An 18,673-nucleotide genomic window follows, 5' to 3' on the forward strand; every position below is an offset into this window, starting at 1 on the left:
TTTAATGCATCCATGATGAAAAAACTATTAATGAGTTAAAAAAATAATAATAATAATACTGACCCCAAACTTTACTGACCCCTAACCTCATACTATATAAGAAGACATCACAGAATTTAAACTGTAAAAAGTAATTAATATAAGATAAAATAAAACTTTAATTTTGGTGGATATAGATATGCCACTGGTATATTGTGCATCCCTATCTAGTAACACCCTGAAATAAGTGCAAAGATAAAAAACAGTTTGTTCTCCAAAAAAGCTGTTATATTTATTTTTTTAAACATCCTCGTTTTACCACCCCATGGTGGTTTTGTCTATCGTCAATTTTCCACCTCAGGATTCACCTCTGTCTTGCTACAGAAAGGTGTGAATGAATCCGTCTGTTGTGCAGTAGATTGTGGTTACAGCTGTCAATAATCCTCAGTGGATATTCTCCTGAATGATGAATGTATCTCATTAAAGCAAGAAACAAATATCAATGATTTCATTCCTCATAACTAATCTCAACTGAAGACATGCATAGCCTCGCAGTAAGTGAGACAAATATCTTTCCAAGTTAGTTTCATTGCATTAATGAGTTCCAAATCATTGTCTCTCATGGGGAAAACTTGACACCACATGCTAGAGCGTTGCTATGAGGTTGCTAAGGTGTTTTGACTGGTGATTCACCCAAAAATAAAACATTGCTGAAAATGTACTCACACTCAGGCCACCAATGATGCAGATGAGTTTGTTTAAGAACAGATTTAGAGAAACTTTGCATTGCATCAGTTGTTTACCAACGGATCCTCTGCAGTGAATGGGTGCCATCAGAATGAAAGCAGCTGATAAAAACATCACAATAATCCACAAGTAATGTAAATAAACCACAACTTGTGTGTTTACAATAAACAAATCCATCAACTCATTTTTTAACTTCAAACTGTTGCTTCCTGTAAAAAGTTCTCTTTCTCCAGTGAAAATACTGTCTTGCCTGTATCAGGAGAGAAATATAAACAGATCAAGCACCACTTACGAGTAAAACAGTCCAAAATAGTTTTTTTAAATAGGATTTTGATGTGAAAGTACAACTGGAGAAAGCGTTATTATGGATTATGGACTCATATTTTGGCCTGAAGTGACAGTTGAAACGATTTAATGATTAATTTGTTTCTTACAAACATGCAGTTTTTTGCTTCACAAGGTGTTAATTGATGGACGGAAGAGGTGTGGATTACTTGTGGATTATTGTGATGTTTTTATCAGCTGTTTGGACTCTCATTCTCACGGCACCCATTCACTGCAGAGGATCCACTGGAAAGCAAGTGATGTAATGCTACATTTCTTCAAATCTGTTCTGATGAAGAAACAAACTCATCTACATCTCAGATGGCCTGAGGGTGAGTACATTTTCAGCAAATTTTCATTTTTGAGTGAACTATTCCCTTGACGTTGCTAAGGTATTCTGCATGGTTGTTTACAATGATATACAAACCTATGGGATTTTTTTTTACTTTTTCAATGTTCCACCAGGTCAAAATCTTTGCCTAGAGTGCTAAGAAAATAATCCACCCAAATTCCACCAATTCAGGTCTGTAGCACAAACAGTGTGGGATGAGTTACATCACCAAATTGAATATGCAGGGTCAGAGGTTTGTTCAAATCCCTAATACTAACTATGAGCCTTATAACACCACTAATCACATAATATCCAAACTATAGAACACAAAGAAAGGAGAGTCAACCAATAATGATTTAGCAAATCCTAATGAAAACGTCAAAGTTTCTGAAACAATGCATTTGGAGTCACAACCATTGCCTAGCAACAGTACCTTATACAACTGCTACAAAGGGACGCGTGGATACTACTATTAGCATCTCAATTAGCAATGGCATTATCACAAGTCAAAGATACTGCCATTAAAATCACAAAACAACTCAAGAAATGTGTCAAGACAACACGTCACCCACGCAGTTTGCCTATACATCACAGCGCTAATCATTTCCCAATGCCGTTAATTAGGTTCTGCTCTAATAATAACGCAATATGACTGATTACATGACACGATGACTATGAATATGACTTAGCAGTGATATTTCTGTCAAGACAGGGCTAATTATAAAGGCTCTCAGACATCCAGAGTGGACAAAATACTGACAGAGAGGAAATGACACATGCATCAGATCAAAAAGACATCTGAGATATTTTGAAATGACCAAGTCTCGCCAACCAAACATGCCTTCAACCAAGAGGAACTGGACAGACTTTACTGAGACAATAAACAAACCCTCTGTCAGCCCGCAAATCAAGTATCTGATTCCCCTGTAGACCTTTTCACTATCGCATGTATTTGTTCTGCATGCAATTAAACTATACGCAATCATTCAAACATTTGGGGTTTGCTGATTTTTTAGTTAGTGTTATTTTTAACATCGAATTGTTTGTAATGTTAGAATTATTTGTGTATTATAATGTTTTATTGAGGATTGCGTAGTGGTGTGTAGACTGTAGTAAAAAAGGAATTTTTAAATTATTTTAATTTTGAATTTTTTTTTTATTTTGTTAATTTTACACACTATTACTGTTTATACTGTATTTTTAATCACATAAATGCAGACTTGCAAGCAAAAGAGACTTTTTCAAGAACATTTAAACATTTGAACAATTGTGTATAGAAATGTAGCTGTATTGACAGCATTTTTTCCTAGTTAATCAATTCTACCAGCCAGAAATTCTAAATGGAATTTTTATGGTAATTTGGAACCAGCCATACTGCGCATCACAGGACACCAATTTTTTCACTTTATATAAACTGAGCGGGGAGCTAAAATGACTGCAAAGATATTATTTCAAAGATGCTGTTGACAGAGCTTAAACTGTATTGAACCTGGAATATTTGCTTAGAGCCAGTTACTGAGTAGTGACAATGTCATGGTTTATGTCATTTGTTTTTTACCTTTTGTACATTTATTTTATGAAAATGACCACCTTTGGGTGAATATTTGTGGCAACAACAGTTCTGTAAAAAAACGGTTTATTTTTAAAACTGTTTGAGGGGCTGTTTTAGGGGGCAGCTGAAAACATACATCCCAATTACACACTAATATGCATGATAAGCAGCACTTTTTTTTTACAATGTATAAAGTAACTGTTTAAAGGTTAAATAGAATCCAGCTGGAGGTCAATAAAATAGCACAATGAGCAGTATTATACAGCTATTAATCTTTATTAACTGGTAGATATATACTGTACTGACACGCTGAACATGAAATTGGTATATACTGTATTTTTTAAAAATACTGTATGCTATTGAAAGGTCTTGAGAAACGGCTGAGATGTGTCTTTCCACTTTTGTTATGGTGTATGCCTTTTATAAGATAAGACAGGAATCCCTCAAACCAGAAAAGATGATTTCTCCCACTTTGGATGGGTTAAATGCAGAGCACGAATTCTGAGTATTGGTCACCATACTAGAATGTATGTATGTCACGATTACTTTTCTCTGGAAAGCAAAAGAGGTGTGAGGTCTCAAACTCACTAAAATCACTAATTCAGTTTAGTATCCTCTCGACGACACTACAACCCCTCTTATTCTCTCTCTGAACTGTCCTTATGAGACCTCTACGCTTATCATCATAGCCTTCAAGAGAGGGGGTTGAAAAGATATTGAGATGAAGGAGAAAAGACTGCAGGCTAGTGAGGGGCAGACACAAAGAAAACAGGTATAGTTCACAAAATGTTTTTTTAATGAATTCTGTTGTCATTTACACACAGAAGAAACAATGTCCTTAGTGGGTTTGGAATGACATGAGAGTGAGTAAATGATGACAGAATTCTAATTTTTCTGTGAACTATTTATTTAAATGAATCAGTCCAAATAAAAAGACACTGCAGAGATGAGAACAACAGGGTAGAGAGACAGACGGAGAGCAAGAGTGAGAAAGAAAAGAAATCAAGATGACGAGAGGTGCCAATTCTAAATTATACACCACGCTCTCATGATGGCTGGAATCCCCCATAGTCCTTGTGTGGCACCTCCGCTGGACCCTGAAGGAGCCCATGCTGGGTCCTCAACAAGTTACGAGCATCTTAAAATCCTCTCTAAGCCATCTTTAAACAAAGCAATCCAGCCTGATCACACTTTCAACAGTGCAACCGGCGGGTTAGCGCTGTGTCTGAACACTATCACAGCAGGGAATCCACGTTTGCGAAAATTCAGGCACTCCAGGGCAGCCGCACTAACGCTACTCAAAGCAAATACAGAGTCAATGGAGGAAAGAAAGAGCGGATGTGAGGGTACTGTGGATTTGGTAAAGAGATTCAATGACAACAAAATGCATTATGTCTAATCACTTCAAAAATACATGCACAATTTTAACAGATGGAGAAAAGCGTGCAAACAAACACTCAAATATAAGATCACTTATGCAAGGCTTGTGTAAAGTTGTATGCATGATATAATTTACCTGCTAAAGAACATGCTAGAATAGTTTCCCTTTGTTTTCTCGCAATCTTATTATAACATTTACACAATGTACTACTAGACTGAAAGAGCTTTGCTGCTCTCTGTTGGCCAACACAGGCATTTTTGAGTTCCCCAGAAGGATATTTTTTGTCTTTGAGAAATATTTCATGATTAAAAGAAAAAACTGTTTAAAAAGAAAATGTAAGATAATTGATAAATAAAAATAATAACTGCAAATTATCATACTTATCATACATTTTCATGGCCAGATATGGGTTGATTATTAATCTGGCTCATAAGTATCAATCAAATCATTAATCAGATGCAATGCTAAATTTGCACATCTTTAACTTCTACGGATGCAGTACGATGTTCACATCAACTGAGGACAACTGATTAGCAAAAAAGTCCATAAAGCAGGATGCTCCGTCCCTTAAAGTCATTTATTATCAGCTTTAAAGCCATAACTTCATCATACACTGATGAGGATTTGAACTGGACTGAGATTTGAACATCTGCAGAAACACTTCCTTCAATCAAATCTTTTTCAGGTAAGAGCAGTAACAATCAGCTCCAGTTGTGGAGGTAGACGACAAACACTGCAGGAGGATCTAGTTGATCATTTAAAGTGTGATGTTACCTAACACTTATCAAACTGTGCTGTATTGCAGACCGCGTTACAATGCTGCTCTCCAGTGGTAGAAACACACACTAGGAACAAGCTCTGAGGTATCAAACTGCATAAACACAGCCCTGAAGCTCATTGCAATGAAAACATCTGGAGAAAGGCCTTATTTAAATAAAATCATTTAATTAAATGAATTTATGAATTCATTCATGTTACAAATACTAATAAATTTACAAACCTCAGCTTCATGGGGTGACATATGATTCAATTGGTAAAACATTTCTGTGCAATTTACAGAATTTTTATTTTATTTTTATTTTTTTCAGTACGGATTCATTAAACACAGCTACTGAAAATTTAGCTTTGCCATCAGGAATAAATTATATATATATTTTTTTATCAAATAAATGCATGATAACTAATCATCAATATCGTTAATTAATATTGTTAATATTTTAACTGATCATGGCTCATCCAGTCATAATTATAGTGAGAACTTACAGTGGGACATACTGTGGAAAACCGTGTTTTGTTTGATATTTTGAAATTTAAGAGTTTAATGTACTATGCAGACATACTCAAGGGCACAAAGCTCCCTCCCAATTCCACGATCTGTGATTAATTACCTAAAATAAAAAATAAAGCCTGCACACACACACACACAAAACTTCTATATAACTAAATGCATCATGTTAAGCAAAATCAGATGCATTATATGACAGAGTAACACAGTATCTTTCCATCCCAGGCCACAATAAAGAAACTCAGCGTTGTGTTGCCCTCTACTGGAAGATCTCTGATAGAGCTTTTCTTTCACACCAGAACAATAACATAGGACCAAAATATAGGATATCTCTAATTAACCATTCCAGTAATTTTAGAAGAAAAAACAAAAACAAATCTACAATAAATGCTACACCATATAATGACCTTTACGAGAACTCTGTTTTCATACTTTTCTGTACTTTTTGCCATAAAGTGTAGACAGACAGACAGATGATAGATAGATAGATAGATAGATAGATAGATAGATAGATAGATAGATAGATAGATAGATAGATAGACGGGACGGATAGACGGACGGACGGACGGACGGACGGACGGACGGACGGACGATGGTAAGATATAGATAGATAGATAGATAGATAGATAGATAGATAGATAGATAGATAGATAGATAGATAGATAGATAGACAGACAGACAGATAGATAGATAGACACAGACGGACAGATAGACAGATAGACAGATAGACATCGAGATAAGATGAAACCTGGGCGTGCATTCACCAAAGGATCACTCACTAGATAGATAGATAGATAGATAGATAGATAGATAGATAGATAGATAGATAGATAGATAGATAGATAGATAGATAGATAGATAGATAGATAGATAGCATTTGTTTTATATTATAACTGTCAGTAATTCAGGACTATATGAAAGCTTAGAGAACAATATTTTTAGCTGCATCCTGTGAGCTCACCTGATTTGTGGGCTGATCGTAGACATGTGAGCGACGCATTGAGCCGAGCACATTCTTCATCACTCGCTCCAAACTTCTGCAGCGCCTCACACACCTGCTCATCCGACATCTCCAACAGAGCCTCCAGAGTCAGCTCACCTGGAGAGATCTCCTACAATAAAGAGACAAGTCTGAGATGTGCAAGCTGACCTAGACTAAAAAAATCATTTGTATGTCATTCACATGCGCCCCATGAGATTTTTGAGCCAAGTGGATTTTGAATGCAACTTCCAAAAAAGTATGTTAAAATGTTACACTACTGTTGAAAAGTTCAGGGTCAGTGAGAAGTGTTTTTTTTAAACAAAGTAATTACTTTTATATAGCAAGGATGCATTAAATTGATGACAATTAACACTAAAGACATAGTGTTACAAAAGATTTCAATTTTAACTTTAAATTCATAAAAATGTTTTGTTTGTTTTTTTAATCCTTAAACTGTCCTCAAACCTTTGAACAGTATTGTTTATTTTAGTCACATATACATAATTTATTCACATACATGTTCCTCAAAATTCATATAAGTTGGTATCAAAATGACAAGCAGTGCAAATACTATATTTGCCCATTTAATTACTATGGGAAATTCAAGTAAAATTGCATTAAAAAAAATATTCAGAGGACATTAATAGAATGAAAAATCACCAATAAATTATTCATTTTAAAAATGTATCATGTTAAACAAATGTATTTTTTAATTCAAGTAAAACAATAAACAATATTGTTTTTATATAATTTAAGGATGATTTGATCTGAACAAAGAAAACATTTAAAATAATACCTACTTAAAAAAAAATAACAGGGTTTATAAAACTAACCTACAGAATATAGGAATCTTATGACTGATGACAAAAGACTAGAGATTTAACTTGGACTTCTCTGCAACACATAAAATTACTTATGATGTTATCCATCTTTAAAATATTTTTGAAGATATACAACATATAGCCTAATATAATATTTTAACTTTTAATTCTAAAACATACAAATTTACTCTTCACTTCAGTCTCAATAGTGTGCAACAGTCCCTGTCCACTTTTTTGTCTTTTTGTCTTCATTCAAATAGTATTTTTCCTATTCATTTTTTCCAATGATAATTTTCAAAATGTCTTTATTTAAGAGTTCTAAACCACAAACTAAACCAACAGGCTATGACTTGAATCCCAATATTACAACCTTTGATTTGAAACAAAAAGATTTGGAAATCAGACAAAAAGGCAAAGGTACAAGACTCTGTGCTTAACGGCTCTAACGAGGGAAGGAACTACAATCCCATGAAGCATTGCATCTGACATATCAAATAAAAAACAAAGGAGAAATATAAAAATATTGATTTAAAGATGTTGGTTATATAGAGAGAAACAAACGCGTTGAAATAATGTGAGCTGATGGCTTCAGCAAAAGCATATTCCATTGGTTAATTCCCCTTTGGACAAAATTAATAGGATTTTTAATCGAGGAACTGTTGTGTTCTATATAGTTGCAATTCCTTCTCCACATCAGCAGGGGGCTTCAGCACATTGGACAGCGCCAACACTTCAGCACCGAGGACAGCGGCACAGGAGGAAAAACCTTAAGGCCTTCAGAGTATCTGCTGTTCTAGATCATATGTTTACAACCTTTTATGTCATCAGAAGGGACATATTTCGAGATGTACTGCTTGGGGAAGTTTAGAAGCAGCTACTTACCACAAAACATCCTCATCCTACATAAGCATGCTCTTACTAGCCAACTGTAAACCAGTCACACAATGACATATAATTACACATCTCTCCACACACTCACTTAAATCTGGATTTCACATCACTATGTTCACTTTAGTGTACAACTTCTAGATATTTATATATTGTATTTATTTTCTTTCTCCTGTTTTCTGCCTTTATTTTCATTGCATAAACATTGCTTGTAAAACATTTTACTGCCATCCCATTTGAGCATGTAGCAACTAGGACTAAACTCTGAAACGTGTGTAATTTGTCTGCTTTCTTAACATACTGTTCCTGTTATCTAATCATTTCCTCTTACCAATTTCAACTTGAAATCAAGCACTGACAACGAATCAATATGGTGTAATTAAATCAATACTAAGGTTTAGGATTAGTAAAAATATCATAAATTTAATATAAATAAATAAAAACATCAAACAGATGTCATTGATTTTAGTAATAAAGTACAATTTTCAGTATTTAAGACAATATTTAATGACATTTTCTTATTCAATATTTTCACTTGCAGTATCAAAACTCACTTTTCTTTTCTCTGCTTGATTGTTTTGATCTGGTTTGAAAATATTGCTTATGACAGAGATTGCTGTTCTTACAGTATATTAAAATCATCGCTTCAAATCATACATTACTGTGCACTTCCAAAAATTTGTGACCAACTGGCTTTATTTGCTTGCCAGATTTAGATGCATTTGGCACTTAATCATTCTGGACCTTGATAACAGATAGTATAGAAATTAAAGTTTCGAACTGATTGGAGGAACTAAAAACTTTCATTTTCCTAAGACATGAGCTGAGACCAGCATTATTTTAGCATCACTGATATATTATTATAGTTTTTGTTAATATTTTCAATTACTTTATTTTTTTATATACTCTTTTCATTTTAATTTTAGTTAATGTTTTCATATTTTTATGTTTTTGTAATTTTTATTAGTTTTTTTAAATGTCTATACATATAGTTTTAGTTTATTCTAAGCTGAAAATATTTTGTTTAATATTTTATTTCTGTTAATGTTTATTATTATTTCAAGTGCTGTGTAGAATTATATTTTGTTTTATATTTTCTGTTTTCATGATTTTGAAGTTTTTGCAATTTTGTTAGTTTTTAAGTTTTCGTTTTATTTGGGTTATTTCAGTACTTCGATTTTAAACAAAAATTAGAAATGTTGCCACCTGGTTTTAATATTTTATTTTGGTTAATGTTTACTTCAAGTAGTGATTTTTTTAATGGTTTTTAGATTTAGTTAACGATAATAACCCTGTTTGAGACAATAATAAAATTCGAAAGATTTCATTAGTAATGTCAATCACAGGGCTGATTACCTAAAGCAGTTGAATCAAATACTAATCCCTAACCCTTCTTAATAGACAACATTACAATTTGTCACAATCAAATTCATATAATAATAATATTTCTGAACTGAATCCGTTACGTCTGAACTTTTCTTGACAGATGACTGTGATGGAGTTGGTCAATGAAATCTGTGGGGCTGGTTTGTTTGTGCATGACTGGTTTAGGACACAACACACAGGATTGTACATACCTCAATAACCTCCTTCCTCATGTTAACAATGCGGAACCAGTGTCCCAGCCGCGGAAATCCATCCAACTCCACATTCCGCTCCTGTAAGGACACTTTACGCTTGCAAGAGAGCTGCCGACTAAAATACGTCACCAGTTTACCCTGAAAGAAAAAAAAGAAAGAAAGAAGTTTATGTAGCACTCATTAACCTATATGATTTATAAACATTTTTAAAATGCAAATATAAGTTGAACAGTTTACATCAGTCACATATGCAGAACTGTATGCAAACTCTAAATGCAATGCTTGGCATTTTTATCTGTCCTTCATGCCACTCAATATTTTATGATCTCTTTGAACTGTTTCTCAGCATGTTGGAAAAACATGAATATTCTAAACTGGACAAGTTTCTCAAGAGTGATGTCATTGCAGTGTTTGTGCAGGGAAACGAGGAGGAATATGAAGGCAACATTTTAAGCTTTGTTACTGCCTCCATGAATAAACAACAAACAAAAAAGCTCACCGGAGACTTATTTTCAACACTGAAAAGAATTTGGTACAGATTTTTTTAACCTCGAAAATACAATGAAATTAGTAGAAAGTAGTATTGTTTTTTTCTTTTTTGTTTTACTTACAACATTTTTTTATTTTTTATTTTTACAGTGTATAGCACTTTGCAATTTTTCTCTCATGTACTGTATTTATGGTTTTAAAGACTTTAATATTGAAGACTTTTTTGGGAGGCAAAAAGCATAAATAAAGTAAATGATTCTTACATCAAGTAAATATTGCTAAAAATAATACTTTTCTGTCATGATATACTCATTTTTAAGATGAAACAAAAATCAGCAGGTGAGTTAGATTAATGCATTTTTTAGTTCAAATAGGTTTACACTGAAAAAAGGAAATGTTTTGTGGTTCAGCTCCATTCCCAGCATGCACCAGGGCATGAATAATTAATATGGCTGCATTGTTGGACCATATACCAGTTTTGTTTACATACTGTAGTTGTTGGGGGTTTTGTTGTCAAATTTATAAATGGTAGACATTTCAAGGTATTTCACGAGTCATTTTGTGATGAATATTCATGTAAATATAGAATGTTCATTTCTTATAGGGGAATCTTTGAACTATTTAAAATAAAAAAATAATAACTGCAAAAAATCACCTTAATCTTAATAATTCTGCATTAACTTAAAACATTTACTTACTGTGTAAATTGATTAATTGAACTTAAAAAGCCATACAAATGGTTTCCCTGAGATGTATGAACTTTTTTTTTTACAACAAAAGGCACAACATGCAGCAAAATAATGGATTTGTTGTGTCCTCATGGATTGTCCACAAGCAAGTCTGCGCTGCACAGTACAACATGAGGAATATCACACACTGGATGCCACCAAGATACATGTTGACCTTTCAAACTAATGAGTAATTAATCAGCTATTTGATCATTTCAACCTCATCAGTTTATTGAACACTGTCCATCTAAATCTGTAGTCTGTTCAGTTTCATTTGTGTTGAGTTAATCTCCCGTGGCAACACAGTTTGCTGAATGTTACTGTATGAAAACAAAACACATTGTTTGTGGGTAGCTGAAATAATCAAAGATTAAAGCCTAGAGACGTTCCTTCTAATACATTTTCACACAAAGTTCTCAGTTCACTCCCTGAACTAAATACCCTTTATGAACTGAAATTGACTGACCCAAATCCATTTCATTCTCTCTTGTTATTTTGGAATGGCTGCAGGTTTATTTTAAACAGGACAGATTAATTCTTTAACCCAAGAAAACTTTTTGTCAGCTGAACCCTTTTAACAATTAACTCCTTTTTAAGTATATATTTCAATCAAAATTGATTGATTGATTGATTGATTGATTGACTGATTGATTGATATCCGTCCATTATGGAAGCCAAGGAATAAAAAAATATATATATATATATTTACTCACAATTCATACTGTGTTAGTCGCAATTCTGATAAAAAAAGCCTGAATTTTTAAATATAAACAAAACTGTGAGATATAAAGTTCCAATTATAAAAAAAATATTTTTGTTTTATCTTACACTTCTGATCTTATTAGAACTGTGTCATAAAAGTCACAACTACCTTTCTTTTTTTTATTCTGATGCAGTAATGGGCTTCTATATAGTAGATTCTATTTTGTTTCTAATGTAATTTAAGCCAATGGCCTTTTGTAAACAAAGGATATGCTTGTTTTAAACCATTACCAATTGATATGATAAACATACAAAAATATATTTAATTATAATCCTTTATTAGAAAATACTACAGATTCTATCAGTATCTGATGTATTTGAAGGACATGATTTGTCTAGACCACATAAAATGTCCTGTTGCAATATACTTTAAACCTTGAATGAGTTTTTATTATTTTTAGTAAAAGCTCATATAGTTAAAGAGGGATCACTGTATTGCTGCCATTACGCTTTGAGCATCACTGGTGCCTGGTAAATTGAGGATGCTAATGTCCATCACCAGATAAACAAGCAAGAACCCCCTGATAATATCTAATGTTTGTAATTATTATTCCATCAACATGAACAAACAAAGTGCTTCATTGTGACATACTGACACTAGTGACGGCTGCAATCGACAGCCAATGGAAAACGGGTTTCCCCACGTCAAGAGAACAGAGTGCAGAAATACTAGAAAGCTTCTGAAAAGCAGACTGAGTCAAAAAAAAAAAAAAAAAAAAGGCTAAACACAATGCCAACATGAATGCAACAGCACATAATCATGATCAAAAGTATAACCTTACTCAAAACACAGATTTATATATCATAATACTACATCATAAAGACCAATGAAAGACAAATAACTTATTATAGCCAGCTGGAAGATATTGACAAGATAATGATGGTGGGTTAAGAAATAGGTGTCATACAGGCGACACATGATTCCTGAGCAAATCACTCATATAAATCGGTTCTTTTTAGTGAATCAAATAAATATAGTGGGATCTATCTGTTCTGTTGAAATCTGAAATCTCAGTATTTGGCAACAAGCTGTTCAAGGCAGAAAGCAACAACATAAGTTGTGAAAATTCAACAAAATTAGCTCGAATCGAATCGAATCGCTTGATTTAGAATAAACGGAATCAGAATCGATTCCGATTTCTAAGTTTGAAACATATAGCTTAAGAAAAAAAAAAGTTAAAGACGTTAAAACAAAACACTTCCCGTTCTCTCCTAATTCTAATTGCCAACATTTTTAATAAGCATTATAGGCCACCCTGAACTAGCTATCGCTTATTTGAGGAAAAAAAAAACATATTTGGCCGACCACTACAGTAGCTGATATAGCCAACACAAAATACTGCCATAATATTAAAAGAAGATATCTGGGACATTACCTCTGGTTACATAACACAATTTAAAATAACCTCGTGTTTATATTGTACGAACCACCGTTTTAATGACGAGGATGATTTAAAAACGAGGATATATATTAATGTCAACAACAGGCCGCTTTCGCTGTCCATGTCAGCGGCGCGAGCGCACGAGCCACCTTCTTCACCACCTGCAGAATGCGCAAGCTCGCGCCTCTCACTGCAGCGCGAGCTTCTTCGTTTATTACGCCAATACAGTCAATCCCCGAGATGCAACTTTAATTGAAGACACGATCAAAGATGCAGAATTGTTTAATGTGCATGCACGCGCGGACGCATCCACTCTCGTGACATTTGTAGAAATGCTGGGGTGCAACATTCACATTTGGGCTCAGGCAAATGGATGCTTGCTTACCTCCAGCGTTCGGATTTCTTTTTGTGTCAAGTCGTTGGATGTGGCACATTTGGTCCTCAGACCTTCCAAGCTGGAGATACTAATGTCTATCATGTTTTGCACCAGTTCGCACTGCTGCAAGGCTTTTTGCAAACTCAGATGATGCTCGTCGCTTTTGGTCATATTCTCCTCGTCCATAATTTGTGAGCAGTGGTCCGTCTCTTAAGTGCAGGCTACTTTTTTCGCTCAATCAGATTGCTAGTGCGTTCGTGAAAGCACGAATTATGGTGTGTGATCATGAAAAACTAGACTCTACTTGTAAGGCGATTCCATTGTTGATATCCTGACGGTGTTGTCATCAGGATTGCACAGTTTATGTTTGATGCTCCGGCTTGACTCTACCATAATACACAGATATTGAAGGAAGGAAGGAAAAAAATCAGATCCTCGCTGCGGTAGCATCAGCTAGATCCATTGCGCGCGTGTGAAATACACCACAAATTGAGACATCGTTGTCATAGATGATAAAGGAGAACGTTAGGTATTATTTCTTAAAGATAACGTCTGATTTGACTGCACGTATTCCCCTTCTGGACCATCATCAGCTGCATCCCGGCGCTCTCCCATCACACCGACATGTTCGCGTCAATCAAATTCACAGCAACAGCATCAGCATCGAGAGTTCTCGCGAGATAAGCATCAATGCAAGTGAGCTCACTGTTTGAACTCAGTATGAACCTTTTTAATCAACAAGAATGGATCTAAACATGGTTGCTGGTTTTATTTAGGTTGCGACTGGGTCTAACAGCAACATACATCTTAGTAGACAGCCAAAACAGCAAATAAGCTCAGGACTGGGTTGAAGAAGGTTTTGTTTTTTTTTTTTTGGTTTGTTTTTTTTGAATCGTTTTGTTAAGCAAGAAAATTTAGCTTGGGTTTGCATATGTGGTGTGTGACAATTTAACAATTAATAAACAATAAGCCATTTAACATTAATAAATAATCATTAATTATTAGTTATTATATTAGTATTTATTATAAATTATAATACATGAAACCATAACATTTTTCTTAAGATGGTTTGAAAACACTTATTAAACAAAAAAGGTTTAAAATTTTGGTTTAGACACTTATTGAAACAAGAGGATGTGCACAAGGAATAAGGGGTTTTTTTTGTAATCCTGGAGTAAATTTCGTGGAGAGAGAATTAATCAGATGTACATATATTGATAATGACAGCCAAAAAATTGACTTTTGGGTATTTCATTTTGTGCTTGTGGTGGAATGGTACTTGCACGAGTGGAAAGGAAATAGGACAACGTTACGCTAATCATCGGCGGATGTTGCTAAACAAAATCGTATTTGCAAGTTAACAAGAGTTCATACAGAGCGTAGGAGGTCCATGGGGATTTGAAAAGCACTGGAAGGAACTAGCTGCTTTGATAATGCCTCGAGTAATAAGACATATTTGTTCTACTGTCTTGCCTACTACTATGGACTGACAAGAGAGCTTAATAGCAAATGGGGCAGAATTATTTAAAAAAACAATATCAGCCGAAATGGCAAACGGGTACCAGAACCCTCCTTTGAGTATTCAGGGATAATTTCCTTGAATTATTAAGACTCAGTATTTGACTGTGTGTAGATCTGAAAGATAGTGAAAAATGGATATAGGGTCGGTAGGTGTGCAAACCTTTATTAAAGAAGGCTATACATATACGTGTAAGCGCATATAGCAAAAAGTAATCAATGTATACATGTGTAAGTAATAAGAAAGTAAGTAGGAATACATGAAGAAATTAAGAATCCACACAGTTTTGAAACCCAGGGAAAGAAAATAAGTTAATACTATATTAGAAAAACGTGATGGGGTACATACAGTGGTACATTATTATCTGTGGCGATGTTTAAATGCACATAATGGTTTATGGCGGTAGTAAAACACTACAGACAATAATGGTATAGGTCTCAGAATATTTTTATTAGACGAGCACTCGCTTGTATGGTGTGTTTCCTTTGAATGATGGGTAAAACCAACAAGAATGGATATAATAGAAGGTGGCATGTCATGTTTTAGAGCATAATATCATCTTGTTTTAGCAGATAAGTGACATTGGAGTATACATGAAAGATAATTTGTGCCGTGATCATTGGCCCAATGTAGTTTGTGGATGTTCAGAATTCAGTTTGAATAGCCAAACTTTAATTTCTTGTGTGCAAGATAGGCGGATGTTTTAAGAGGTAACGATTATGTGTTGGTGAAAGAAAATTCCGAAAATAATGAAAGTTATATATAATATAATATCAGACAATGAAAAAGGGCACGGCTACAAGTAAGGGTAATCTAAAAGGTGCAAACAGGAAAGGCTTGGTAGGCAATGTATGCTGCACACACAATTGGGGCAAGAGGGATGAGATGCATATGGTGATGAGAATGGCTAGGGAAAATGAGATCGTTATTAGATAAATTATAAACAGAAAACCCCCGGTAATTGAAGCAGACGGGGAAATGGCCAAAAGGAATAAAAAAAGACAGCAGTCCTTAGCTAAAACTTTTGCTAAATTTGCATTTAGTATTGAAAAACTGGAATGATAATTTGCTTAAAAGATTAAGAAAGAACTAAGTAAAATATATGAGAATTGGTTGGTAGAAATAAACAAGGAGTGATAGTACTATGGATGCGGATTTTAAGTCTGTTGAGTTAAAAATAGCCATTAACCCATCAAAGAATTACAACGCCAGGGAGAGCCCATTATCAGTTTACAGTATGTAAAAAAAAAAAATTAATTTACCAGAGCGTAGACATTAAAGTAATAGTGGATTTAACTATAATCATATAGGGTAAATGAAGGCACCTTACCCAATGCTTGGAAAAGTGCTCTATTGATACCAATAGTGAAAACAGTTAGATGCAAGATCCAGCCAAAATCTAATAGGTATACGGGCCAATTGCTCTTTTCATCTCCATTATGCAAGGTACTGGAAGATAAATGATAGTAATAAGGTTGAATTATTTTTTGAAGCAAAAATCAAGATTATAATTGTCAACTCCGAGGTCATTTTAGGAGGGAAAGAATCTCCCTTTGATGCTCTGATCTTTTTGAAAATGGATTGTTAAAAAAAGCTCTTATAATGAAGAGAAGTTCTTGTTGCTGTTTTCTTTGACATTTGCAAAGGAACATGACAACTTTATGGCAGGGAGATAGTGTTAATTAAGTTAAATAAAAATGGAATGGGGGCGGATGTATAATTGGATAGATAGGAGATATTTTTTTTTTTTTGTTGTTTTGGAGCATACATATCCAGGGGTACAGAAACAAGGGGAAAGAAACTGTCATCATTGTAAGGAATATCCTGAATGGGATTCCACAATGAAAATTGTAATCAGTCCCAAGTTATTCTAGTTAATGATTTAATGATATATTTGAAAGCGTTTAAACAAAGCACTTGGAAGTCATTTATAGGCAGGATGCATGGCAATGCATTATGTAAAAGAAGGTAGGAATTTAGGAAAAAATTTTGTTTTTGAGGTTAAAAGGAATAAAAAAAATCAATAAAGTTCAAGTTGTGACAGGTGGTCAGGTAGTATTGGGGAATTAAAAGTGTTTGGCGTGTAACAAGAAGACTCAGATATGTTTTTTTCTAAGAAAAAGAAAAAATGGAACAAATTACTGAAACATTATTATGACTAAATTGTTAGAAAGAGAAACAGAGTTCAAATTCTCTTGAATTAATCTGTGAATGAGAAATTAACGTGGAATCGACATATTAAAGAAAATTGAAAAACAATGCCAAGGAGAATGACAAGTACATTTTGTCCCCGACAGCATGCCATTTACCTGGTGGATTGGTTATGGAGCTATTGCTGGAACCTATGAGTGTTTGAAATGACGATGTGTTGGCGGGGCCCGGGAAAAAAGCAGAGAGATAGATATACTAATAGCTGACGAAATCCACTAACAAACGCTGATTCTTCTCGAAAAAATTTAAGAGAGGACACCCACACCCCCCTAAAACCGTCTCGTTTTAAACACGACCACCACATGTCTATGTCACTGATGTGGGCTGATTTTGCATAAAACGCTGTCCAAGAAAGAAGGGCGTAACTTTGTAGTTTACTATGTTGCCTGCCGCCAGCCGGCATGTGTGTGGAGGCAGCTAAGTGTGTGTTTTAGTTGTGAAAGCCGAACCTACTTTGTTTGGCTTCCAAAAGCGGACACGGACTAGAACCAGTGGTTAGTCGTTGTTATTCCAAATCCTGTTAGACAGTTCAACCCAAATTTCAGATTGTGATGCGCAGTTTTATTGGAGGCTGGAGGAATGTTTCCAGAACCAGTAGCCTGCAATGGCGTCTGGTGGTCCCAAAGGCTGTTGTCTATAAACGTTGGGCATAAATTCAAACGTTGCCAGGAAATTCCTGGTGGTTCTGCTCACACAGCCTGTAGTATGTTTTTTATATTTAATTAATTTTTGGGATGCATGCTGATTTAAAAGTGAGTTTTGAGCAGTCGAGTAGTGTTTGTTTTTGGTTTGTCTTCTCCAGATCACAAAACTAACAGACATGGTTTTATGGTTAAGGCCAGGCCTTCTGCGCTACGGACAACGTGCCTAAAAAGACCCCAGTTATAACGTCATTAGTAATCAGTAACTTCACTCGTACCCACTGGCTGCATTCAAAATAACCTTGTTTTGTAATGAGGTTTTCTTGGGGGTGTTTTTGTCGCGTACCTATTGATGTCCGGATTCGAGAAAATCATCTTTGTATTTGACCGGATCTTCTTAGTGGAAACGCAAGTTCGACACCAAATCGGAACTGAAATCGTTTGAAAACGGTTCGCGTATCCAGTACACACCTAATCCACAACTACAATATTCTTGTACGTTATTTGGTTTATAAACATTGCTTTACACTCCCTATGACACAAAATACAACCATAGCCGAAGTTGTTGGCGTCTATCAGTTTACTCTCGAACATTCCCATGATATGAACTGCTAAAGAAAACACGATGATGGGAATGTGCACAGGAGCAGAGCGGAGCGCCTGGACTGAGTCTTATGCTGCTGGCCTGGGAAACG

General features: G+C 34.7%; 1 protein-coding gene across 1 annotated transcript in view; it reads right to left on the minus strand.

Annotated features, from left to right (window-relative positions):
- LOC109090269 (kinase suppressor of Ras 2-like) overlaps positions 1-14,267 on the minus strand; it is a 72,665-nt gene extending 58,398 nt beyond the window's left edge. The window contains exons 1-3 of the mRNA XM_042752948.1: positions 13,617-14,267; positions 9,868-10,008; positions 6,561-6,711 (exon numbers count right to left, since the gene is read on the minus strand). Of these exons, the coding sequence (XP_042608882.1) occupies positions 6,561-6,711; positions 9,868-10,008; positions 13,617-13,793 (469 nt within the window). The 5' untranslated portion in view covers positions 13,794-14,267. The remainder of the gene's footprint in view (positions 1-6,560; positions 6,712-9,867; positions 10,009-13,616) is intronic.
- Positions 14,268-18,673: the final 4,406 nt, after the last annotated feature.

This window comes from Cyprinus carpio, chromosome A5, assembly GCF_018340385.1.
Source record: "Cyprinus carpio isolate SPL01 chromosome A5, ASM1834038v1, whole genome shotgun sequence".
Lineage (NCBI taxonomy): Eukaryota > Metazoa > Chordata > Actinopteri > Cypriniformes > Cyprinidae > Cyprinus > Cyprinus carpio.